Source organism: Lissotriton helveticus, chromosome 5_1 (assembly GCF_964261635.1).
Source record: "Lissotriton helveticus chromosome 5_1, aLisHel1.1, whole genome shotgun sequence".
NCBI classification, from domain to species: Eukaryota; Metazoa; Chordata; class Amphibia; order Caudata; family Salamandridae; genus Lissotriton; species Lissotriton helveticus.
This window is the reverse complement of record NC_136065.1, coordinates 1,999,896,472-1,999,915,265: the sequence shown is the minus strand read 5'-3', so window position 1 is coordinate 1,999,915,265 and position 18,794 is coordinate 1,999,896,472. Positions and strand designations below refer to the sequence as shown.

At 41.9% G+C, this 18,794-nt stretch overlaps 1 protein-coding gene and 1 pseudogene across 5 annotated transcripts in view; one reads left to right on the top strand and one right to left on the bottom strand.

Annotated features, from left to right (window-relative positions):
* The window catches only part of LOC144756156 (uncharacterized), a 551,055-nt gene that overhangs the window by 52,547 nt on the left and 479,714 nt on the right, over positions 1–18,794 (bottom strand). For 3 of the 4 annotated variants that reach the window (XR_013595085.1, XR_013595086.1, XM_078645737.1), the window contains 2 exons: positions 17,972–18,068; positions 17,750–17,861 (listed from right to left, as the gene is read on the bottom strand). The exons of the other annotated variant lie outside the window; for it this stretch is intronic. Coding sequence is in view for 1 of the 3 variants with exons in the window: in XM_078645737.1 (XP_078501863.1) it covers positions 17,800–17,861; positions 17,972–18,068 (159 nt within the window). In the remaining 2 variants the exon portion in view is untranslated. Of the gene's footprint in view, positions 1–17,749; positions 17,862–17,971; positions 18,069–18,794 lie in introns of those variants that run through there. 4 annotated transcript variants of the gene reach the window in all.
* The window catches only part of LOC144756157 (uncharacterized), a 337,832-nt pseudogene that overhangs the window by 184,925 nt on the left and 134,113 nt on the right, over positions 1–18,794 (top strand). The window lies entirely within an intron of this gene.

Sequence of the window (18,794 nt, the reverse complement as noted above, 5' to 3'; positions counted from 1 at the left end):
TCCATCCTTCTCAGAATTATTTTCACTTGAGCCATTTTCATCAATAGGCCTGTTTTCAAAGAGCGTCAATTTTCTGCGCCACCTCTCCTGCGCCACTTTTAAAAGTGTATTATTTTTCTGCAGCCATCTCTAAGCTTCATTTGTAAAACTATTATATAAACAAACACAAAGAATAATTAATGAAAGAAATACAGTTTGTTCTGTTGCCTCCCATCATTGCTAATAATTAACCCATTAGTCTAAATTACCTAGCAGTAAAGCACAAATAAAGCAGCATTTTATATCTACCAGTCTTCATGAATCCATAAAACCTTATGTGCACCTAGAATAGTAGAAATGACATCACATAGACAAGGAAAGCAAAATAAGCACATGCCCTTATTTTAAAAACAGCTGCTATTAGTTATGACATGACAATAGACAAGATTAATTTATTATTTTCCACATACATAAGAATGCAACATAATGCACATTTATGAGCACACATGTTAGTTTCCCGCGTGTTCTGTGAAAATGCAACTTTAAACTAGATTGAATTAGCATACACATAGCACAAATTGTTAGCATTATTAATTTATTTATGGAAGTGTGACTTCACGAGTTTAAACAGATTTCTGTTTTCTATCTCGCTCCATCAACTCCCTCATCTGGTGATTAACAAATCACCACACCACCACCCAAAATTTAGCAAAAATTTTATCTAAGATGAACATGATTCAATTTCACCTGTGTTAGTAGTTCTAAAGACTTATCTCATCAGTTTATCTACAATTCTCATATTGAGTTTTAAGAAACCCCTCTAGTTCTATTTCTTTCTCTTGTGTAACATACAACTAAGCTTCAATAAAAGTGTTGCAAAAACTATAACTAATAAAATGTCAGTATTATACTATGTTTGTCTTGATTAGCTGAAACTTTGCTTGTCCTATTGACCTTAAACTTCTCCTTATTAATTTCTCAAAGAACAATAACAACCTAAATTAACCAAAGCAGAATTATTAGAAGCATATATATCAGAGACATCTTACAATATCTCTTTAAAATTAGGCATCTTGAACTTGTTGAATGTATTTTCATTAAGCTTGCAAAGAAAAATAAAACAAAAATTTTAAAAATGTTACCTAAATTTTCTAAAAATTTCTAACACCCCCCTTTTTCAAAATTTTTTTTTTTTTTTTAAACCTTCTAACAGTTTTTCTTCGACCTAATGTCACAAATTAATTTTTCAGCTGACATAATTTCTTCGACCTTGTGTCATCTAACAAGATTTCTTCAGCCTTATGCCAAAAACAGAAACCTAAAATTTAACAGGTATGTACTTCAATCATTGTCAATTTTGTTTTCAATCTCTTTCTGACTGTGACTATTTACCTCCATTACAGGTATCACTTCTATTTTCTTTCCTGCCTCACTTTCCTTTACAGAATCTTTTTGACTTGATTTTTCATCAATCTGTTTCTTTGATCTGTATTTCAATTTAAATTTTAGGCCTTCATTTTCTTCTGGCCAGTTATCACTTTTTCTTAGTAATTTCTTCTTTTGCTTGGTCACATTACATTTTGTTCTCCAAGCTCCTTTTCTGAATTTTCTTATTTGAGAATCTTCATCACTCTCATCAGTTTCAGTGTCAGAAATTTTCATTCTGGACTCAGGTACTTCTTTACTCAGCAGCTTCACTCCGTTAGGAACATCATCTTTGTAGCTGGTACTTGGCAATTCATTTTCTTCTTCAATTACCTTCAACTTCCCAGTTTCAGAATTCCTGTTCCTGCATTTAGAGCTACTTTTCTGCTTTTCAATACTCTCCTGGTCTTGAATCACAATCTGATCACATTCTTCTTCTGCTTCTTTTTCTGGCAGATTTCCATCATTTTCTGAGTCTTCAGTCACAACTTTCAAGTCTTCTTCATTCAAGGCTTGTTTTTCAATCAAACTCTCCAGATGTCGACCAACCTGTCGATCTTCAAGATCTGGATTCTCTTCAGGCTCTTCTTCAGAATCTGAATCATCAATTGTGACACTATCCTCATCAGGATTTTCAGGTGTAGTTACACGAAAAGTATGGCCAGTGTCAATCCACCTCTTCAGTCTTTTGCACTTCTCTGCATTTGTAATGACAAGACTGACTGGCCTCCTTTTCTGCCACCTTGGCACTAGATAATTTCTTTTTAGACGAACCTTTTTCCTGATCCTTTTACCTGGTAACAGATCAAATACTTGCTCTTTTTCTCTTGTTTGCAGAGTTATGAGGCAAGCTTTTGTACCTGTAGGTAAACTGTTGAGCATAAATGACAGTGCTATTTTGGATTACTGTAAAAGGTTATCTGATATAGTGACTTCTGTGTCTAATCAGGTGGGAACTGAAGCACAATCAAATGAAAAGGTTTTGACACATGATCTGAGACCTGGTGATTGGGTCAGAACAAAAGTACATCGAAGAAGAAATTGTCTGGCTCCTAGGTGGCAGAAGCCTAGACAAATAATTCTGATCACTACTAATGCAGTAAAATGCAAGGGATTGAAACGTTGGATTCATCCTAGTCATACTATTCCAGTACCAACTCCTGAAAGTTCTGATGTTGAAAGTGATACTACAGATGATTCTGATTCTGAAGTAGAAGGTGAAACAAATCCAGATTCTGAAGATCGGCAAGAAGGTCGACATCTGGAACCTGTGCCTGTGAATGGTAAACTAACAAGAAAAGACTTGGAAATTATTGAAATAGATTCTGAAGGTGAAGAGAATCTGTTAAAAGGAAAGAAAACTGAGAATTCAGTTAGTTCTGTTGAAAACAGAGAAGCGGAACAGAAAGAAGTTTCAGACCAGGAGAGTATCGAAAAGCAGAAGTCAAGCTCTGAAGTAAGGAACAGAAATCCAAAATCTGGGAAGTTGGAGGTAATTGAAGAAGAAGACGAAGACGAATTACCAAGTACCAGTATTGGGAAACAAAGTGGTGTTCCTGAAGGAGTGAAACTGCCGAATAGAGAAATTCCTGAGTTGATTGAAATTTCAGACTACGAAACTGAAGAAAGCGACGTGGATGGTGAAAGTGAAAACAGAAAGAAAAGGGCTTGGAAGTCAGAATCAAATGCTTCTGAACCAAAGAAGAAATATGTGAGAAAAGCAGACTACTGGCCTGGTGGAAGATTGAGAGTCAGATTGATCAAGAAACCTAAAGAGCAAGTTGAAGAAATCAGTAGTCAAAAGAGTCCTGGAAAAGAAGTTGGAGTTGGAAGAAAAATTGAAGTAGTGTCGAGAAAAGGAAAAAGGATAATAAAGCCAAACCAGAAATACAAGTCTCCTGAGTGGACTTATTTAGTAATTCCACCTGTAATTGACATTTATGGTAGTAGTGAAGAAGACGAAATTGAAGAAATTAGTGACAATGATTGAAGTACAGAAAATATAAATTGGCAAAAGGCTGAAGAAATTTTGTTAGTTGACATAAGGTCGAAGAAAAACTGTTTAGTTGAAGAAAACTTATGTATGACATAAGGTCGAAGAAATCTTGTTTAGGATTTAAAAAAAAAAAATTTTTTTAAAAAAAAAATTATTTTAAAAGGGGGGTATTTAGTTTGTTTCTTAGAAAATTTAAAATAAATTTTGTTTTTATTTTGAGAAAAAGCTAACCAAAAATGCCTTATGTTAAGGAGAGCACTTCAAGGTGTTCTGTTTTCAAGAGATGCTGTAAGATGACTCTGGTATTAGGTAGTGTCTTTATTTTCCTTTGTCTTACAGCGCTGGGATGCTCAAGAGTAGCCATGCGCTATAGAAGAAGGTATTCATTCATTCATCATTCTGGTGTGTCTGCTCATTTTAATTCTGCTCTGGTTAGTTTTAGCTGTGATTATCCCTTTAGAGATGAACAGAGAATTACACAAAGTTAACACGACAAGTAAAGCTTCAGTTAGTCAAATTAAACATAGTGCATCTGCAAAAGTTATTAATCATCAACCTAGCATTCATCAAGATAAATCTATTAGTGATTTTTCCAGTAATACATTTACAAAGCTTTTGAGTGAATATGTAAAGGTAATGGACACAAAAGATTGTTATGTGTGCGTAAAGTTACCTGCTTCTGTTTCTGAGGGAGTAACATACAATATGCTTCCTCTTACATATGGTGTAACATGTAGTGTGTTAACTAGCCTATTTTATCAAACTGGACGCTTAGAATATTACTATTCAGATTTTGACGAGATTTTTGCGAATATAAAGATTGAGGGTGCTTTAAATAAGCATAAGAAAGCTAAACAGATGAGGGAATTTTTCCTTGTTACTAATGAACTCACTTATGAGTATGCTTACAAGAATAATTTAACATGTAAATTAAGTGCGGAGGGAAAGAAATTTTTGAACCTGGTTGAGGAAAGAAGAGCAATTTATAAAAGAAATGAATTAGTCAAGCAGACTAAGTCCAGGTTCTGGCTGAAAGAAGATGAGAAGTTAAATGGCAAAATGCTTGAAAATGTTGCAATTCACATAGATAAACCAGTTAGTGGAAAGCTTTGCATTAGAAGAGATAATACACTTTTTGATAATTATTTCGTAGGTGCAAGTAATTGTGAAGACACTTATCAGATTTTGGGAGGTTGGGGATTCAAAGGTGGAAAAGATCCAATCTTTCCTGGGATTTATTTTGTTTGTGGTGACAAAGCCTACTACAACCTTCCAGACCACTGGTATGGAACTTGTTATGTGGGAATTGTTTTTCCTAAAGTGTTTCATGTTGACAGAGATTCAGAAGGATTGTTCAAAATTCATAATTATGTAAATAGAGTCAAAAGAGAAACTTTCACAGAAGTTCTGGGAGACATTTTTCAAGCAGTAATACCTTTTGTTGGTATAACCCTAAATGCAGGGAGAATCAGAAAATTGTCCACAATTGTTGACAGATTATCAACAGACACAGCTGATGGATTCCAATTAGTGAATGTTGAAGTAATTGCAATCAGATCTATGGTGATTCAAGATCGCCTTGCTTTAGATATACTCCTAGCAAAAGAGGGAGGAGTCTGTGGCATATTGCATGTACAACATTGTTGCACATATATACCTGATGAAAGTAAGAACATTGAAATGTACATTAAGAATATTACACAAATGCATTCAGAGATAATTCCTTTAGAAGAAGATGATTTTACAGGGAAACTTTCAAAAAGATTCCAAGCAATTAAAAATTGGTTTCATAATATTGGTAGTTCAATTCTTGGCAAGATTTTGGCACCTTTGATTATAATAATATTCATTTTTATTTTGACGAAAATAGGTTGTTTGTTGCATAAGAGAAAGAAACAGTTGAAAGAAAAGAAAAGGATCTATAAACTTAGAAAGGAAGAAGAAAGGGAGATTGAATTACAGGAGTTGCATAGAGAGCGTTATGCTAATTCCAAAGATTATGCAGAAACAGGTTTTTAGGATTACTGACTCAAATGAATTTGAATCTTTTTCTTAGAAGTTTAAATTACTAAATTTTGGGTGGTAGTGTGGTGATTTGTTAATCACCAGATGAGGGAGTTGATGGAGCGAGATAGAAAACAGAATTCTGTTTAAACTCGCAAAGTCACATTTCCCATAACATGAATAATAAAATTAATGATTTGTGATGTGTTGTGCTAATACAACCTAGATTAAACTTTACACATGGGGGGGACTAACATGTGTGCTCATAAACGTGCATAAGTGTTGCATCTTTTTGTTCGTGCAAAATAATAAAATAATTTGTTGTTTTCGTTTTTGTCATTATTAACTGCAGCAAACCTAAAAGAGGCATGTGCTTATTTTGCTTTCCTTGTCTATGTGGTGTCATTTCTACTATTCTAGGTGATCATAAGGTTTCATGGATTACATGAAGACTGGTAGATATAAAACGCTGCTTTAATTGTTGCAATTGCTAGATAACATTAGACTAATTGGGAGGGTTAATCATTTAGAAAACAAAGGGTGGTTACAGAATCAACATTATTTCTTACATTAATACTTTTCTTGTGTTTGTTTTATACTAGAAAGCATAAGTTGCCTGCTTTTGGGCCTAGTTTACTCGAGTTTGCTAAAAAGCTGAATTTTACTTCTGCAAAAGTCACGAGAAGCCCATTCTGAAAAAGTGTTCGTCAAAGCTGCATTCACTGAGCAAATCTGATGTGCTGTCATCATTTTGTCGGACGTGGCCAAGGTCATAAACAGAAGGAAAAGAATAATTTTGCCAGTTCTAACTTGGCATCCGCGGAAGTGAAATGAACGCTACGAGAACATTGATTTACATTTGTTGCAAACTAAGGAAGCTCCTAGACACGTTTGGAAAAGACAATGGTCCTTAAGAAATGTGACCTAATGGAAGTTTTGAAATGTGGGTGACATGTCACTTGTCACTCTCAACCAATGGGACTTCGTAGTTTTCTGAAAAACTTTCCTTTACTTAGATTAGTTAGCTTAGAAAGGTATAAAAAGTCATGCCCTTAGGGATGGGCTGGCTGCTGCTTTCTGACTTTCCGATGAGGGTGAAGTGCTGTTGGACTTTGCTTGGAGCACGTAAGAAACCTCAAAGAACTTTACTTTATTTTCCATTTATATTGCTTAGCTAGGGACTTAGGCTTTAGAAATGCTAAACTTTTAAATACTTACTTAAACTTTGATTCACTTACTTAAACTGTATTTTTCTCATGATTCTTTTCAAACATGCTTACTTTAATGCTAATAAAATTGCGTTTATAAAATTACGTTTTGAAATACCATAAATTAGTTAATAAAAACTTACTTTTGACAAACAAGCTGGTCTTGATTATTCAGAAGTGTAGGTTACTATTAGCTAGATCCCATCGCCAATGGTGGTCGTTTAAATAGTTATGATTTGTTATAATGATAACATTCTTTCCACAGATGTATAAAATTATATATAGTTTGTAAATAGGGTGTATATAGATTTAATCTGACCACCTGATTCAGTAGGCCCAAATATGTCATGTTTATAAATGGGTCCATGAGTTAGTGTAGAAATTTGTTTATAGGTTATGAAGTTGGGTAGCGTTGTTTATGATATATTTTCTATAGGCCGCTGGATCACACCCTTTCACCCTGTTCTTCACCACTTCATCCCACCCAAGCCCCAGGGCTCCTGCAGCCCTCCCCACCCCCCCTGCAAGCTGTCCACGTCTCTGCCACCCTTTCACCATGTTCCTCGGCCCTTCATCCCACCCAAGCCCCAGGGCTCCTGCAGCCCTCCCCACCCCCTCCTCACCTCACAGGATGCAGTAACAGCCCCTCTCTTCTCTGGTACAACTCCCAGGAGAAAGAGGGCCCTGTGCCCGACGCCTGTGCTTAAATAACCCACCTTATCTCCCTACCGAATTCCAAAGATGAAATTTATGACTTAGCACCCCCCACACTGGGGTCTGCTGGCCCAGCTCCTTCCCTGCCTCCATTCCCTATCATTTATTTGTTTATTTATGCATTTTTATATAGCGCGGACTTTACCCGAAGGTGTCAGAGCGCTTCACAAAAGGAACAGAAATGAAAAATAATGAGAAACATTACAAAAGAGCAGATTACAAAAGCATACAATACGTTACATAAGGTAATAGTGACATTTGTGAGCAAACAAAATACATGAGGTAGTAAAAATTGTGAGCAACCAAAAATACATGAGGTAGTAAAGGTAATAGTGACAATTGTGAGCAAACAAAATACATGAGGTAGTAAAAATTGTGAGCAGCCAAAAATACATGAGGTAGTAAAAAAGTGCACAGTAGGAAAAAGTGACAAGTGTGCAGTTATAAGAGAAAACAAAGTATCATTTGAGGTATAATACTGCAAAAGGTGCTAGACACTCAGGCACAAGAACAAGCGTTATGTAGGCAAAGGAGGCACTTGTGCCAGTATCAAAGGTAAAAACATGTGAGAGGTAGCAAACCGTGTGTTACAAGGGCAAAGTGGTGTGTGCATGTTACACAAGGGCACCAAACAGTAAGTACATGGAAAATACTTCAAACCCAGGAATACCCTGGGAAGGCGCTTCCCAGGGTATTCCTGAACCAAGGGGCATCTTAAAGCATAGTGTGTCCAGGTGCAGCCCGCGCTGCTGAAGAGGCCGGTTTCCACCTCCTCAGCAGCGGCGCTGCCTTTGCATGCTCTGCCATCCTGGCTTCCAAGTACCCTGTGGGAGTAGTGGGCCTGTTCACGCATGTGCAAGGAGAGGGCACACAACCAGATGGGGGAGCGCGAATATACAGGCAGAACCTGCATGTATCGGCACCCCTGTGACGTAGGGGGTGTACAAAACGACGGGGGTGGAAATTTAGTTAGAACACCGGTGTTAAATGGCGGTCTCTTCCGGGTGGGGGCGTGGTCACAACGTCACGTGTAACCGTGACGTCTCCGTAGTGGTACTATGGAAACCAAAGACAGCGGTAGAAGCTGCCATATGGAGCCTTAGAGAATGTCGATGCATTGCAATCAGCACCAGTAAGACTAGTTATGGATTGCAAAAAAGTAGTTGTAAATTAAAGCAGGGAAGGGGGGCGTTGTTTCCGCCCAAGGATAACTAATACGGATTGAAGAGGAAAGGAAAGGGAAAACAGACTACATGGGTCTGAAAAAGGTTAAGTGCAGGCTGTCTCTATAATCATAGGCGCAGCCATAGAAAGTGGAAGACTGTGTATTACGCACTATAAGTTAGGTGGCATTTATAAGGTGTGTGAAGCCACTTGGGAGACTGTCTGTATAATTATAAGCGCAGTAAAGGAGAGGAAGGCTGTGTATTTCATGCTGTAAGTATAGGAGGCAATAGTACAGTAAAGGAAGTACCATAGTAGATCTGGTAGGGAATCATATAAACCTTAAGATTAGTCCTAGATGGCATGTACTATCACATGGGAGGAGAGGATCTGGATTGATGGGGTATTTGACACAGGATATTCTGTGCAAAAGATGGGGTATCATCTTTGTAGTACTGAATTGCAGGGAATGTTGTCATTCAGTCCTGTTTTGTTGGTGGAAAGCGTATAGATCCAACGTTGCTCCTTTTCAAAAAGGCGTTGTTGCATCTTAGGGACAGTTTTGATCTGTTCTATGACAGTCCATCTTATATAATTGGTGGTGTGATTTCTCAAGAAAATGCTCAGTCAGTTTGGTCAAGTTTTTTCTGCACCTGATAGTGCTGCGATGTTCGCAGATCCTCTGTTTAATTTTTCTGCTAGTCCTTCCCACGTAGGAAAGGTCGCACGGACATTTGATAAGATATACTACATTAGTACTGTTACAGTTGGTGTGGACAAGTTGGTTCCACACCTTTCCTGGTTCTAATGCCAATGTTTTGGTGTTGCTGGTCAGATGGCATACACTGCAGCTTCCACATTGGAAATGGCCTACGATGCTAGGAAGACCCCATGCCATTGTGATCGATTGTGTTTTCTCTGGGCAGGTATTTTTAGGACGTGTGTTCACCAGGGAATCTCTGAGGCTGCATGATTTCTTGAATGAGAACAGTGGTTTTTCCCAATGAAGATTTCCTGTGTTTAGGATAGACCAGTGTTTATTAATTGATCTTGTCATTTTGTTGGATGCTGTGTTATAGGTTGTCACACAAGTAAGGGGTATTTCCTTGTCTTCACATATTTTGTCTTCAAGAAGTGCTTCCCTGGGTTGGTTTCGTGCTCTCTTTTGGCATTTGTTGAGGATTTGTCTGGGATATCCTCTGTTCATTAGTTTGTCAGTGAGAGTACCTACTTGAGTGTGGTAGTCGGTGACTTTTCTGCAATTGCGGCGTAGCCTCAAGTACTGGCCATAAGGTAGGTTCTCCCTCAGTGGTCTAGGGTGGAAGCTTTCCAACCTAAGAAAGTTATTTTTGGCACTAGGTTTGTGATAAGTCTTCGTCTCTAGGTGGCCGTTCTCTTTTGTGATGGTAAAGTCCAGGAAAATCATTCTTTCTTGATCCACTGTGTTTGTGAACCTCAGGTTTTGGTCACAGGTATTGATCCATCTGGTGAACTCTATTAGTGGATCGAGCGGTCCTTGAAGCGGTCCTTGCCAAATGGCAAGGACATCATCAATGTACATTTTCCAAAAAACTATGTGGTTGAAAAAGGGGTTTTGATCAATGAGTATGAATTTCTTTTCGAAATCGTACACGTAGAGTCCTGCCACGCTGGGGGCAAAAATACTCCCCATAGATGTCCCCCCAGTTTGGAGGTACAGTGATCCCTCGAATTCGAAAAAATTCCTTTTTAGTGCTAGTCTTGCACACTCTAGAATGAAGGTTTTTGGTGTATAGTAACACCATGGAGTTTCGTTGAGGGTTTCAGCCAGGACTGTTAGAGTGTTGTCTTGGGGAATGCTCGTATACAGGATTTCTATATCGAAGCTGACCAAGAGGGTGTTCTCATCAACAGTAATGTCTGTAAGCAATTTACTTTTTGTATCCTGCAGGTAGGTTGTGTTTTTTTGTACCAGTGCCTTGAAGAAGAAGTTGCAAAAGCGAGACAAGGGTTCGAGTAGAGAGTCGATACCGGATACAATAGGCCTCCCCGGTGGAGGAAGCTTGCCCTTGTGCATCTTTGGCAGTGTATAAAAATACGGAATCCTGCCCTCGCTGTTTGTGAGAAAGTCTGCTTCTTGTCTTGAGATGTAACCCGCCCACTCAGCACGGTCCACAAGATTCTTGATTTCTGATCTAAGTTCGTTCGTGGGATCAGATTGTAGGGGTTTGTAGTTTCTGATACCAGTTAGTAATCTTTGGCATTCTGCACGATAGTCCTCTATGTCTAGGACGAGCACTCCCCCACCCTTGTCAGCTGGCTTTATAATGATGGTATCAATGGATTTGAGTGCCACCAAAGCGTTGTTTTCTTCTTTACTCATGTTTTATAAAGGAGCCTCCACAGTCAGGTTCTCGATATCATTAAAGACAGCTTGCTCAAAGGTAGCTATTTCAACATTCACGAACATTCACGAAAATTACCCGCTCCACTGTAATCAGGTGTCGCAGCACACCAGGATGGCACTCGGCTGTCCGGGTGGGACCCCGATGATGAAGCATGTCACCAACCAGATTGGTGAGTGAGGGGTCTTCTAACAAAAGAATAATTTTCTTTTGGACTTTCATCTTTTTCCCTTTCTCCCAATAGGACCTTTTAGGGTCCATTGGTGATACTCCTCTTTCTGTTTATATAGGGGTAGTCTATTGGCCAGAATTTTAGTGAATATTTTCATGTCCACATTGATTAATGACAGCGGTCTATAAGAGGAGCAGTCTTGTGGTGCCTTTCCGGGCTTCAAGATCGTTACGATCAAAGCCTCGCGCATAGAAGGGGACATTATACCAGTTTCACCCATTTCTTGGAACAAAGTGCTAAGGTGAGGGATTTACAGGTATTTGAAGGTCTTATAGAATGTCACCGTGAGCCCATCCTGCCCAGGTGCACTCCCATCTCACATGGAACTAAGAGCCATACAAATCTCAGCCGCCTCCAGGGGTCTCATCAGGTATTCTCTATTGCCGTTGACTAGCCAGGGTAGACAGATGTATTCCAAGTAGGTCTCTTTGTCCTTCATATCTGGGGTTACTTTAGAGCTATACAGGTCCTGATAGTAACTCCCAAACCAGTTGACTATAGCTGTTTGGTGTGTCAGCACAGTGCCGTCCTCCCCAAGAAGCACGTTGACCGTGCCTTTGTCGTAACGTCGGCGGGCAAGTGCCGCCAGTACTCAACCCAGCCTATCACCCTCTCCATATGACCGAGCCACAGCATATTTCCCCAAATGCTTTACCTTGCTGTCAGCTTCCTCATGATACTCCTCCAGAGTTTTCTTCAGGGGTTCTTGAAGTTGTGGGTCATGGCCTCCTGCTCTAGTTTTCTCAGGCGATCTTCCAACAAGGCAAGTCTTCCTATAATGGAATGGAGTACCCCAGAGCGCATATTCATGGCTACTCCCCTAATGAAGACCTTGAAGGTCTCCCAAACCGTGGCAAAGTGCTCGACTAACCCTATATTAGTGTAAAAAACTCTGTGATGGCTGTGGCCAGCTCGGACCTAAACACTGTGTCTAAGAGGGAGTAAGGCGGAAATCTCCATAAAAAGGGGGTAGGTCCACGCTGAGGAATCTCTAGCTCAAGCAATATTGGTGAAAGATCTGAAAAAGTGCGGTATAGCACTGTGCAATTTCGCACCTGATACACAAGCAAGCCCGATATTAACCAATAGTCTATTATTGTATGTATGTCGTGGAATGCAGAGTAATGTGTATAACTTTGCCCAGTGGACCGTGACCTCCATATGTCAATCAGATTCAATTGCAGCATGACATCGCCTGTAGCTTTAACAGCAGCAGAGGGGCGACACAGAGGGCCTTTAGAGCGATCTAGAGTGGGATCTAAAATACAATTAAAATCTCCGCCCCATAGAAGTGGCGAATCAGGGAGGCTGGACATGAGAGTTGATAGTGTAATATAAAACTGAGGGTGATCATAATTAGGCTAATATATGTTAACAATTTGGTAGCCTACACCTCTGACACAACATTTAGAGATAGTATATCTACCGGCAGGGTCTGTCCTATGCACATCGAGCGGCATACCAGTTTTCGGGTTTGCCCATGTGAGCACCACCCTCGAATGTGAGGTGAAGCCAGCTGTGTGACATGGTCTGAAAAGACTGCGCGCCACAAGCATAGGACTGTCAGGGCGGAGGGGGGTTTCTTGAAGCAGAGCAATGTCAACTAATTGCCGCTACAGGTATGCCATGATCTTACACATCTTTCTGTAGTCGTTAAGTTCCCTCATGTTCCATGTCAGAAGCCGTATCCTGCTTTTATGTCCCCTATTCCTACCATTCTGTGCCATAGAATATATTCACACAACATGGCAACCACAGCTGCGATTGGAAACACCGTACCATTATGGCTAACTGCCCACATAGTCCAGTGAACTGTGAAGTAAAAGGAAGAAACACATACCCACCCCCCTCCCAGTCCAAGCCATCCCCAACTAGGCTTAGTCGAACTACAGGCCTCCCTCCCAAGAAACCCCAATACATTCAAAGCCAAACCAATAAACATATGGTAGAAAACACAGCATAACTCAATGTCATGAAGCATGTAACGCATGGGGGCAGATGTTGCCGGCTGTCACTTCTGCGTTGATCATGTCCACATCACCACTAGCTTGTAGGTGGAAGACTTCCCAGGGAGAGGGAGATCCCCCCCCAGGAGCCAGACAGAACATCCCAGATATATAACGTGACTCACTCAGGATATCATCCTTGCACAGTACCTCATAGTGTAGAGCACCCCTGGGTGAAGGCTCGGACTGATGTACAATAACCAGCATCAGTCATTTTCGTCGAGACAGCCACACAGGGCATCATTCCTCGTATCATCCGCTTGCCCCTTATTTTGCTGGCCAAGTTTGTCCCAGTCTTTGAGGGCTTTCTGAAAGGATTGTGTATCAGAAACAAATGTTGCCTTCCCATTCACTGTAACCTTTAACCTCACTGGGTACACCATTACGTATTCTATCTTGCGGTCCCGGAGCCTCCGTTTCAATGGCTCAAATTGCCTTCTGGCCTCTTGCACTTTGAGTGTAAAATCCAGGACCAGGGAAAGCGAAGAGCCCTCATATTGCCAGCTGACAAACTCTCTAGCCTTCCTCAGTGTCGCATCTCTGTCCCGGTAATTCATCAGTTTGGCTATTATGGGCCATGGGGGGGAGCCCGGAGGAGGTTTAGGGCCCAGCAAGTGATGCGCCAGCTCAACGATGAACATGGATAAAAAGATGTCCGCTCCCAGCAGTGTTAAGCAGCTTTTTGACAAAGACCTCCATGGGGTCCTTAAAGGTAGACTCCGGAAGTCCCACGCCGAGATCTGGCCTCCAAGTCCTCAGCTTTATCTTGCAGGTGAATCAGGGAATGCTCAATCAATCAATCAATCAGGTGTTTGTTAACCGCGACTACTCACCAGTAAGGGTCTCAAGTCATTGGACGGTGAGGGGGGGTCAGAGGTTCCAGTCCATCAAGGAGGGGGGTCTGTCGAAGAGCCAGGTTTTGAGTTTTTTTGCGAAGCTGGGGAGCGATGTTATCTGTCTGAGGTGGGGCGGAAGGTCGTTCCAGGCTCTGGTGCGCGGAAGGAGAAGGAGCGGCCTCCCGATCTGGTTTTTCAGGTGGGATGGACCACGGCATAGGAGAGCTGGGCTGATCGTAGGGTCCTTTGCGGTGAGTGAAATTTGAGTCTGCTGTTCAGGTAAGCTGGTCCGGTGTCGTGGAGGGCCTTGTGAGCGTGGATTAGCATCTTGAAGATGAATCTAGCTTTGATGGAGAGCCAGTGGAGTGTGCGCAGGTGCTGGGAGATGTGGCAGTCTCTTGGCAGGTTGAGGACCAGTCTTGCAGCGGCGTTTTGGATGTTCCATAGCTTGCGGGTGAGGTTTTTGTTTATTCCGGCATAGAGTGCGTTGCCGAAGTTGAGCCTGCTGGTGACCAGGGCGTGAGTGATGGTCTTTCTGTGTTCGAGGGCAATCCATTTGAAGGTCTTACATAGGAAGCAGAGGGTGTGGAAGCAGGAGGACGAGACGGAGTTGATCTGGCGGTCCATTTTTAGCTCTGAGTTCCGGATGATTCCCAGGTTGTGTGTGTGGTCCGTGGGGTGGGCGGGCTTCTGAGGGTGGGGGGCCGCCAGGTGTTGTTCCAGGTGTCGGGGTTTGAGCCCATGATGGGTACTTCCGCTTTGTTGTTGTTTAGTTGTAGGCAGCTGTTTTCTGTCCATTTGGTGACGGCTTCCATGCCTTCTCGAAAGTTGTTTCTGGTGGTGTTGGGTTTGTTGGATAGGGAGAGGATGAGTTGGGTGTTGTCTGTGTATGACACAATGTTGAGTTCGTAGGTTCTGACGATGGGGGCGAGCGGAGCCATGTAGACGTTGAAGAGCGTAGGGCTGAGGGAGGACCCCTGGGGGACTCCGCAGGTGGTAGGTGTAGGGTCCGAGAGGAAAGTGGGGAGTCTGACCCGCTGCGTTCTTCTGGAGAGGAAGGAGCAGACCCAGTCGAGGGCCTTGTCTTGGATCCCTGTATCGTGGACTCTGCGTATTAGGGTGTGGTGAGACACTGTGTCGAACGCCACTGAGAGGTCGAGCAGGATGAGGGCTGCTGTTTCTCCTTTGTCCAGTAAGGTACGGATGTCATCTGTTGCAGCGAGGAGGGCGGTTTCCGTACTGTGGTTTTTTCTGAAGCCGGGTTGGGAGGAGTCGAGGATATTGTGCTATTCGATGAATGTGGCGAGTTGGCAGTAGATGGCTTTCTCAATGACTTTCGCTGGGAACGGGAGCAGGGAGATGGGTCAGTAGTGTTTGAGATCGGTGGGGTCCGCTGAGGGTTTCTTCAGGAGGGGGTTGATTTCAGTGTGTTTCCAGTCATCAGGCAACCAGGCAGTTGTCAGGGAGCGGTTGATGGTGTGACAGAGCAAGGGTGTGATGGTGTTGGCAGCTCTGTTGAAAATGTGGTGGGGCAGGGGTCCGTGGAGGGCCAGAGTGGATTGACTTCATTGTCTTCAGTGTGTCTTCGGTGGTGAGGGATGTCCAGTTGTCAATCGCTGGCTTAAGGGTGTCGGGGTGGTTGGTGAGGGTTCAGGGTGTTGGTTGTCTTCATTGAAGTTGTCGTAGATGCCAACAGGAAGGTAGGCAGCTGGTTCCCTGGCCCTTTCTCCATTTTGTTTCTGTACACATTGTGGAACCTGATATTTCAGCCGTAGGGTATGCTGAAGAGAACATCCCGTTAGTGGAGATGATGATGGCGTGTATTCAATTCAAAGGGAGAACAACATGGGGAAAAGTGTACATGGTAAGCAAGGGTGCCAATCTATTGGGCTGGCACCACCAAAGAGAGTTGGGGATTATGCGCGATTCAAATAATAAAGAGCGGGTCCAATTAGCTGAGTGGGAGGAGGTAACAGAGGAGGTAACCAGTAGTAATTTATCTAATCTATCTGAAGAGTTTCTCGGAAGAGGCTACCAAGTAGACAGTAATGCCTACAGTGTACTTCCCACGGAAGTGGACATAATTAAGAACCAAAGTTCTGGTTCTAGATTTGATGGTGTTAATATGGGGCCTGGAGAGTAAATCAATGCTCTGGGGGAAAATCCTACTGCAATTCCTAAAACACCTTGGACTAAGTTAGGATTAGAAATAATCGTCCCCATGGAACATTTAGGAGTTCTGAAAAGATTTCTGATCATACTTGTGGACTACACTTCTCACTGGATCCGATACAAGTTTGTTCCAGGGGTTTTGACCAACTCCCTCATCAATTTCTTAACAGATTCATTCGCATGTGAAGGTGTGCCAGATCGCATAATCACCAACAATAGTATTAAGTTCTCTTCTATTGAAATGATGGCATTTCTAAATGATCTGTGCATCAAGCTTGCGGAATCCACTTTGCAAGGTCAAGGGAACATTGACCTCATGAGTAAATCTGTAATCCTGATGAGAAATCTTACGCAACTAGCTTTTGCCAATAATATGGATGTGGACAAAAGGGTAAGAGAAGGCATTTGGGCATATCACACCTGTTCTGATTTGGTAACAGGAGTAACCCCTTTTGCTTCCATCAGGGGAAGAGATCCGATTGCCAAATTAAGTATCTAGCCTTTCTCATAGATGTAAAGTACAGTATTTTTTCCTTCTCACAGATGCACCTATAGTATTTTATCCTCCTGAGCAGCAATGTCTTTACCTCTTTTAGCATCTACCTTGTTCCATTGTATTCCTCCCCTGCGAAGGGAGATGTGTTGTAATCTTATGTGACCTATAGTGTTTTATCCTCCTTAGCAGAAATGTATTCACCCCTTTAGCTCTGTTTGGTTCCATTGCATCCTTCCCCTGCGAGGGGAGATGTGTTGTAATCTCCTTTTCTCCTTCCCTTGGTACAAGCCTTTCCCCCCTCCTCCCTCCTTCCCCTTTGGAATGTTCCTTGAGAGTTCACTTTAGAATGTTGGCAAGCATGTCAGTTACGGAGAGTGGATGACAGAATAAAGACATACTACTTACCTGCTTGAGGTTCCTTTTTCATTACAACAGCGGTCTGGGCCTCCTCGGACTCGGTGATCCTCTGCTCTGCCATGTTGAACCGTTCGGCATGTTTATCTACCCTCTCTGACATGCGGTTCATTCTATAGGAAAGGGAGTCTATTTTTGCACTATTAGTCACCAGGCCCTTCTGCATGGCTTCAAGGATTGTCTTGATTTCTCCGACCGCGTCTTCAGTCTGCGCATCCGGTTCCGATGTTGCGGGGTCCCCAGCCTCGTCTCTGTGCCTCGATTTGCGTTGCCGCCAGGAGCCCCTCCGAGCGAGATCGGAATTGGGCCCGTAATGGCTAAGGCAGAAAAACGCCTGCTTTCTAAAATTTGCATTTTCAGAATTGCAATGTAAAATCAGACTACACCATATGCTAGGATTTTTCAATACAATTCCAAAGATACCAACCATGAACTTGTTACCTGGTCCTATTTGGGAATTACTGCTTATTAATTGCAATAAGGTAACTTCAATGTTAGTCTATGGGAGAGGTTGGCCTTGCAGTAGTAAACAACGAATTTTAGAGTTTTTTTACTACCCGAACATGTAAAAAAACTTAAAGGTACTGTGAAGAACGAGATACCATGAGTTGCAGGATTAAAAGGCGATTTATTCTTCAAGTAAGTTGCCCAATGTCAGGCCAACCATGCACTCTTACCTTTGGGTGCACACAATTGAGTTTCACAGAGATGTGATAGACCAACTTCCTAGTACCCTACTGTATAACCAGTGTTTTTAAGTTCACTAAGGCTACGTAACAGGGTCCAGGAAGGAGGCCCGGATACTGGACGCTGTGGGCTCTAGTTGTTGACCTGTGAGGCAAAAAGACTGCAATTAACTTGGAATAATTGTTGTATTGTAGATCTTAACTAGTTCTAACTTTCCTTCTAAATTGTAGTATCACAGAGGTTACTTATCCTACCTGTGAACTTGAGTTGCGTCCTAGTAGTCATGTGATGGTTGGATTTTTCAATGTTATGGCAGGGCGTTTGTTTGGAGATGTTCCTAATCTTCTTCTTCTGAAGAAAAGAATTACAAGGGGTTCAATTAACTCAATGATACTATAATGTGTTATAACATTCCTTAATCTTATTTAAATAATATGCCTATGTTTCTTTTTTCACCTATACACTTACTTTCCAAAGTTGCCCCCAATGTATTCCATCACTAGAAGAAATTTTAAATAAAAGACCAGAAAAATAAACAAACAAGTTCTACAATCTTTCAAAGAATTATAATGATGGTGAAGTATTGATTGCCTTTCATTTTGTGATGAGTACTATGGTCCTTTCTTGAAAATCCTTAATAGTGCAAGAAGTGTTCAATATGCCTTTTTGATGAAATTTGTTCTTTTATTATTTACACAAGTCTGGTAGTAAGCATGCGCTGTCTTGCGTTGGGTGCTGTAAATAATACCAAAAAAGTACTTCGCTTTCTCTCTGTTTTTCTCTCCACAGGGTTTGCGGCTGACCTGCAATCAAGTTTCCCCAGAAGCTGAGATAACACAGGAAAGGAAGTTTGAAGTCCGGAGAAGAGCTGTGCCGATTTCTGGTAAGGCGCCCTTAGACACAGGTCCTTCCGTGGAGACGGGTGGAAGGCTAAGCAGGTTCTAGAAGCCGGGTGTGGAAATAAATAGTATTGCCACACCCAAGATGGCCGCCAGGCTGCTGCACGCTCTGCGTGATGTCGCGTATGGCGTACGGCAGTGTTAAGTCTCTGCTCAGTCTCTTCGGATGACATGCAGA